Here is a 6,454-nt window from a genome sequence, read left to right on the forward strand (position 1 = left end):
TATGGGACTCAATGTATTTCCTTCTGTTATTGAGTTGTGTTCCCCATTTTTACATTGTGCACTAATTCTCTCTGGAAAAAAAAAATAGTTTTAATTAGTCTTTTCAAACTGAAGTCAAACACTGAATCAAAATATAAAAAACTGACCTCTAGCCTACCTAATATCAGTATTCATATTCATGTGAATAACCACTAGTTCATAAATCAATGATTATGTATTATGCTCTATTTTCACATTGCAAAACACTCCTATTATTAAAATGAGTTCCTATCATCATTTACATATCCTCAGGGACAGAACTTCAAAATTGTCAGTGTCTCATGAATTTTAATCAGCATTAACAAGCAGGATTGCACAGTAGAGCAAAAAACGCATTACGTACATAATATGTACGATTTACTTATAGGCAGGACCTAACATAAAATCCATTGTTTATATTACAACAACATCAATAATTTTAATTCCATCTTGCAATGATTCAGTTTAGGTTTATTTCCTGCACCACACAACCCTCTGAATTACATAAACATATCTCTACTGTCAGATGGACACTGTGCAAATATGCCCATGATGTTTTGGTAACCTTTTATGTATCTTTCTGTAAACACTATAAATCACTTAAGGGAAATTCCAGGATGTGTAAAATGGAACAATTATTGTTCTTGTGTCTCGTGTCCCCGCTGTGTTGTGCCTTAGTTTAGTCTATCTGCATGAATGCACCTAATAGACTGAAATCACTGCATTCTTCTACAGTGCAGTCTGGCACAGTAAAGTGAAAATGTCCTGTGACTGACCTTAACATTTACTTTTTGTTTTATGTTGACTCTGCATATGTCTGGATCCAGACATATAGCTTATCTTGTTTCAATTTAAAGTGCTGCTATAAAACTTAAAAATACATGTTTTGAAGGAATACTCTACTGGAGGAATCATACTGTATAGGCCTCCTATAGATGTTATTATAGCTGGATGTGTTGTTTCAAAGAATGAAAGGATTCTGGATATGCCATTCCACTGTATAGTGAGATACAACAGATTTACTGGATTGATTGGATTTGATAAGCCATAAAGACATGTAAATGCACTTCCGTAGAGGTTACCATTACTCCAAAGGCTATGTAAGCAGATGAAGGAGGTTTATCTGATGTGAAGAGTTGGATGTCTGGGAGGGATTTCAGCCTGTTAGTTGTGAATATTGATGTGACAGAAAGGGTAAGAGTCACAGACATTTAGGTACAGGATTGAACATTCTCTGTGGTGCACTGTGAGAATGAATATGAATGTGACAGACACAATATTTGACAGTGGTGGAAAAACTCAACTTTATGAAAAGAGTGATATCTTTGTACACACTGCCTGCAATATTTCAATGTCCTATTTGTGGCTTTTTTGAAATGCTGATGACACAAGATCATCTGAAAGGTCACAGAAGATAAAGGTTCACAGTGCTGCGCTGCCGCTGACTGATTATATACCCCAAAAAGAGACACGATCTGTTATTCATGAAGTTTAAAACAACAGCCACAAGTATCAATCAATCTCTTTTACCACGCGTGCCACTTGTGCGTCACTGAGTGCGCACGGCGCCCTGCCTGCTGCTGCTGGAGAAGAGGATGTGAGCAACCACAGTCAACAGGCATTGGTGGATATTTATTATATTTCCCCGCGTTTTTTATTACTCTTATCCTATACTGAAAAGTTCGGAACGATTAGAGACATTCACTGTGGGGTTCTGAGAAGGAGACGTGTATTTTTTAATGATAGTGATTTGCCTAGGTTGTGCGCGCTATGGTGCATAAAGGCAAATCCTCTCACCATTCTAGCTTTGCACCTCAGTAAATACATCAGACTACTGAATCAACTAAATCATTCACTATATTTGGGGTAAAAGGAGAAGAGGATGGCAGCTCCACACAACGGATCCAACATAACGGCGAACTTCACCAACCAGTTTGTGCAGCCGCCGTGGCGCGTAGCTCTCTGGTCCGTAGCCTACAGCTCGGTACTGGCGGTGGCGGTGTTTGGAAACCTCATCGTGATATGGATCATTCTTGCCCACAAGCGTATGAGGACGGTAACGAACTACTTTCTTCTAAACTTGGCGTTTTCGGACGCGTCAATGGCCGCGTTTAACACTTTGATAAACTTTATTTATGCTGCTCATGGGGAGTGGTACTTCGGGGAAGCGTACTGCAAATTCCACAACTTCTTCCCGGTAACATCCGTGTTTGCAAGCATCTACTCCATGACTGCGATAGCTGTGGACAGGTGGGCTTATAAAATACTGCAAGAACAATATTTATCAAATGACTATAATTATGCTAAATTTTCCACATGCCCCTATCCCTCAGATGACCAGTTGTAGTTGTGGGCACATGTACTGTGATTTTTTTTTTTTAATTAAATGAGTAATTTTTTAGATGTAGGTTATTCTTAGTGCGTCTACTCAATTAGTTTATGTATTGAAGAAAAACTGGGAAAGCATTAAAGCTATTGAGGTAGAATATCCCATTTGAATACAGATTACACACTAACCGTCAACGAATACACAATATCATGAAAATTTCAAGCTATGCAAACATGTTCTCAGTTCAGCACTTCTATATCAGGTGCTTCACGCATGATTTTTTTGGACCCTTCATTTTGATTTTTCTACTTGACTAATTTCACCAGCATTGGTGGAAAATTGAATCTTGTGCTTTAAAAAATTGTTATGGCTTGCTTGAAGACACTCAATTTGGCAATGCTTATGCAGTTCAAGTCATTTGATGCTTTAGCTCGTGCCCTCGTGCTCACAAGACTTACCTCTATGAAGTCTCCATCAGTTTAATTTAAATTCCAAAGATGCCTTTGTGCCCACATTATTTCATTAGTTTATGGTCCCTGCTGATTGCAGTTTATATTTATTATTTATGTATTTATTAATTTCAGTTCCCAGTGTGTGTGTTTGTGTGTGTGTGTGTGTGTGTTGTGGGGGGGGGGGGGGGGGGGGGGGGGGGGTGATATTTGCATGATTATAACTGGATTTTAACTGGAAAGGTGGTTTCCCAGCAGGGTGACTGCCATCTCACATCTCACCCACCGTTAGTCTAAATGTGTACCGTTAGTCTACACATTTATTTTTACATTTCACTTCCAATGAATCATATACTGAAGCTGCGTTTCTGCACTGTGTGTACTGCAGCGAATGACTTTGTGCGCCAACGCCCTAGAAAAAATCACCTTTTCTCCATGATTTTTACCTTCTCTGACTGGTTTTCTGTCAGATGCACTCATATTATGTATCTTCTTTGCTCTTCCACACTTAGTTCTTTCTGTGTTCCTGCATCTCTGTCTCCTTTCCTAACGCTGTTGTTTCCAGTAATGTGGTGATGCAGTCATCACTATCGGCCAGGCTTTGATACTGATCAGTGGACCAACAAACATCATCATGTTTGAATAAAGGGATTAGACTGATGAAGGAAGCTGCCACAGGCCAACATAATGAAAACAAAACGTGTGTAGAAGCTGCATGCAGGCAAAGTGTGTGTCTACAGCTTTTGTCACAGTTGTGATGCTGCATGAGGTGTGTTCCTTCTCGACACAGGAAGGAAGCAATGCATTTCCTGAGGCCATGCTCATTTTGGCTCCTCTACAGTAGCTTGTATGGTTTTGTGTTTTTGGTCGGCAGTGTCTGTTTAATTCTGTCAACCGTGTACTGAGAATGAGAACATCGGCATGACCTACATGATGTAGATGTAACCTCCGGTCATGCTTTTCGGAACCCCAGTATGGTGCTGTCTCCGCTCTGATTTCTTGAAATGGCATGAGGCCACAGTTCGTGATCATCTGTGAATTTGTCCTTTCTGTTGACTCTCTACCCTGCTAAGTGTGTTTCCTTAGGCACTGGAGCAAAGCAAACACAGGTTGCTGTGTTAAAAGTAACTGGTGAAGCCTTGAAGCTTTTTTTGATGACATGGCTGGTGCCTTTTTTCATTTCTCACATCTTTATTTGCATGTGCTGAAGCTGTAGATATGTGGAAAACATATTATCATTAGGTCCTATATCTTTCTGCACACATAACATTAAAGGATATATTAGGGCTGCACAATGTATTTTTTTTTTTGCCATCGCCTTATCAGCTGGCGCAATTTATATATCGCTAAAGGTATATATATATATATATACAATGTAAGTTTTTTTTAAAAACTTGTAAAGGATTTTTGCTTTGCTAGCAAAAAAATAAAAAGCATGATACAAAAATAATAAAATTCAACAACAGCTAAGTGTCTTTCCATAGACAATGTTCCTGGAGCTACTTTCAGGGCCATAGTCCTCAAGAAAACTGGTGACCATGATATCTGCGTATCTAGTGCAATAGGGACATTGTTCCTGGAAGTAGATGTTGTTAAATCTTTCTTTAAAGAATAATGTTTCAATTCTTTCAGCAACACAGACACAAGTCGTTTCACTTTAATTTTGTTGTGGTGACATCAGGTATATATCTCAACATCCAAACAAACTGGCTTGGTGTTGTCACATGACAGAGACGTGGTTTCCAAACAATACGTTGTCTGAAAGCTTTCCTGCAGCTTAATGCATAACCGACTCCCAGGTTAAAAATATGTAAAATTATTTATTAATTTGCAGCTGTAATATCTCTGTGATCATGCCCTGTCAATGCTGACGCCTCTGTGCATGTCTGGTTGTGTAATGATATAATTCAAGTGTTATTGGCTTTGCATTGCGGTTATTGCACAGTGGTTACACGTCTATCAGATCAGCCACCAAGCCTGTTGGATCCCAAATAACATACTGCTGTGGCACATACTTGATTGGACATCTAAAAATTTATTCACACACTGCCAACCACAAGGACCAGCGAGACACACAGAATAAATGCCAATCAATTACTCATGATGGGGCATCTTTGTTGTTGTCCCTCAGAGAGTTCCAGTCACTGAGGTGACAAGGACAAGACCCATTCTTTGCCATCTTGTGAAGATTGAATTAGCGCCTCTAAGCCTGCGTTAGCAGCAATTGAAAATCATGTAGCATCCTGAGTTGGTAATCTCCTGCCATTTCTGTATGCTTTACTTTGTTACTCAAACTTAATTTCATCACAGATTTGGGAATTGATCATCCATCAATTTCCCGGAAAATCTAACACCACAGTACAATTTTTTACTTTTACAGGCTGCAAGGCAGAACATAAATATATTATTTATGAGAATAAAACAGTCAAAAAGTTAAATCATCCATTTATTTTTATTAACATTTAGTATTGCTTCCCAAGATAAATCTGAGGGGGTGGCTAAAGAAAGTGATAAGAAAGAAAAAACATTTATTTCTTTGCAAAATTTCTTTCAAACTTTTTATGGTATTATCTACTATATATGCTACTGTATTACTATTCACTAATTTGTTTCTTTTTCTTGTGGAATGCTGTTTACTTTTACCTCTTCAGGCCATTGAAAAGTTCTTTCATTTTCCATTATTTAAGCGGGTCACAAGTCACTGTAATGCCATAACCTGTACAAGTAGATGCTACTTAATTTTAATGAATCAAACGCCTAAAGAGAAAATTGATGTTATTTTGGTAATTTGTTTATTTGTAAGGGATAACTACAGAGAAAGATTGACAGTTGGAGAGACAGTGTCCAATATACTGGTGACATGTATTAAGCTAAAGCTAATTTCCAACACCAACCCAAAACTGTAAACAAAAAGATGCAGGGTCTCTGGCAATGTCAATAATGTATCTTGAACAACTTCCTGGTTCATTATAGATGAAATCAATAAATCAATAAATTATTAAATATGTTGTTGAGGCTTGAAACACTACCTCTGACCCGTAGGTACATGGCCATCATCCATCCCCTGAAGCCTCGTCTATCTGCGAAGGCCACCACAGCAGTTATCGTCTGTATCTGGAGTCTGGCCGTGGTTCTGGCCTTCCCTCTATGCTACTTCTCCACCACCCGAGCTCTCCCCCGCAGGACCCTCTGCTACGTGGCCTGGCCTCGCATGGCTGACGACCCCTTTATGTGAGAAATGATTTGTAACTTGCTTTGATATCAGACAGTGTAGCTCTTTTCTTGCAACATTTTTCTTTAAGTTCATGTACAGTATGTAGCTCATTTTAACAGGTTGCTCCATGCAAATGACCTATTATGCTGTAATTATATCATTTACAATTTAGTGTAACCATCAAGTTATTCATTGTAAACTGTTGTCATAGCAGAACATAAGACCAAAGGAAACTAATGTTAGAAGAGCCAAAGGAATTCATTTTTTTAGACATTTACACTGGGATGAATCTTTAATAAATGTAATCACTCTCCTCCTGCTTTCTCTCCCTTTTCTTCCTAGGTATCATACCATAGTGACAGTTCTGGTGTACGTGTTACCCTTAGTGGTGATGGGCATCACTTACACCATTGTGGGGTTGACTCTGTGGGGAGGGGAGATCCC

At 38.8% G+C, this 6,454-nt stretch overlaps 1 protein-coding gene across 1 annotated transcript in view; it reads left to right on the top strand.

The window, feature by feature from the left end:
* The first annotated feature begins 1,900 nt into the window (after positions 1-1,900).
* The window catches only part of tacr3a (tachykinin receptor 3a), a 19,757-nt gene continuing 15,203 nt past the window's right edge, over positions 1,901-6,454 (top strand). Inside the window, exons 1-3 of the mRNA XM_032531927.1 lie at positions 1,901-2,268; positions 5,839-6,027; positions 6,353-6,454. The exon at positions 6,353-6,454 is cut by the window's right edge and continues 49 nt beyond it. Coding sequence (XP_032387818.1) covers positions 1,901-2,268; positions 5,839-6,027; positions 6,353-6,454 — 659 coding nt within the window. The remainder of the gene's footprint in view (positions 2,269-5,838; positions 6,028-6,352) is intronic.

This window comes from Etheostoma spectabile, chromosome 2 (genome assembly GCF_008692095.1).
Source record: "Etheostoma spectabile isolate EspeVRDwgs_2016 chromosome 2, UIUC_Espe_1.0, whole genome shotgun sequence".
Taxonomy (NCBI): Eukaryota; Metazoa; Chordata; class Actinopteri; order Perciformes; family Percidae; genus Etheostoma; species Etheostoma spectabile.